We start from the raw sequence: 1,173 nt of genomic DNA, 5'->3' as shown, positions 1-1,173 counted from the left end.
TTTTTTTCGTCTGTATAGGTAGAATTGCAATTCTCACAGTTTTATAGCATGTGCTTTGTATGTTCCCTCATATGGCTGACTAGTCTATCTTTCCATGAGAAAGCCTCATTGCAAATATCGCAGCTGTATGGCTTCTCCTTTGTATGCAACCTTATATGGTTCACAAGACTAGTTGTCTGTGAGGAGGCCTTGTTGCAAATATCACATCTGTATGGCTTCTCCTTTGTATGTATTCTGATATGTCTTATTAAATCGCTTTTGGTTGAGAAGGCCTTATTGCAAATATCACAGTTATATGGCTTCTCCTTTGTATGTACTCTCAAATGGCTCACGAGATGAGCTTTCCGTGAGAAGATCTTGTCGCAAATATCACAGCTGTATGACGTCTCCTTTGTATGCACTCTTATATGTCTTAATAGATTACTTTTATCAGAGATCACCTTGTTAAAAAGCTCACAATACTCCTTTTTATGAACTCTCATATGCCTCACTAGGTTACCTTTCTGTGAGAAGGCATGACTGCAAATATCACAGCTCTATGGCTTTTCTTTTGTATGGACTCTCCCATGAAAGTACATATTACTCTTTGTAGAGAATCTTTTGCCACACACCTCACATACGAAACGTTCAATGCTTCTACTTTATGTTGTAACTCCTCCTCAAGACTTTCTTTGTGCATCGCCTGATCCCCATCTGATGAAAACTTGTTCCCACAGTCCTCAGCGACAAATGCATCTCTTAATAACAAGTCATTACAATCCTGAACCAAGTCACACGAATCCTTTGCATTTGTTTCGTGTCTGTTGCCATGAAGGTTATGAAAGTTAAAGCATTCATGTTTCATTTGCACGTCGCTCACTCCATCGCTAACGTCATCCCCATCATAAAGTGGTTCCTCCTTAATATCCAGACATGTCTCTTCGGTGACGTCGTCGTTGAACTCTTATTTAATAATGACTCCTCTGCCGAATGTTTCCTCATCCGTGAGTGTGGCCAAAGACATGCGAGGAAACTCATTGTCGTCCTGTGAGTGGACAATATAAAAGCATATAAAAATAAAAAGACAAAAGCTATTATAAACAGATAGACGTTTAAATATCTATCTATATACATTTATATATTTGTGTCTGTAATCTTAGTATACATGAATACATACATACGCACACACATACA

At 38.3% G+C, this 1,173-nt stretch overlaps 1 protein-coding gene across 1 annotated transcript in view; it reads right to left on the bottom strand.

The window, feature by feature from the left end:
* Positions 1-332: 332 nt before the first annotated feature.
* LOC125024858 (zinc finger protein 808-like) overlaps positions 333-1,173 on the bottom strand; it is a gene marked incomplete at its 3' end in the record, with an annotated part of 8,999 nt that continues 8,158 nt past the window's right edge. Inside the window, exons 2-4 of the mRNA XM_047612632.1 lie at positions 1,002-1,024; positions 612-800; positions 333-519 (exon numbers count right to left, since the gene is read on the bottom strand). Coding sequence (XP_047468588.1) covers positions 333-519; positions 612-800; positions 1,002-1,024 — 399 coding nt within the window. The remainder of the gene's footprint in view (positions 520-611; positions 801-1,001; positions 1,025-1,173) is intronic.

The sequence above is a fragment of the Penaeus chinensis genome, unplaced genomic scaffold (assembly GCF_019202785.1).
Source record: "Penaeus chinensis breed Huanghai No. 1 unplaced genomic scaffold, ASM1920278v2 CTG_7465, whole genome shotgun sequence".
Classification (NCBI taxonomy): Eukaryota; Metazoa; Arthropoda; class Malacostraca; order Decapoda; family Penaeidae; genus Penaeus; species Penaeus chinensis.
This window is presented reverse-complemented; position numbering and strand designations above follow the sequence as displayed.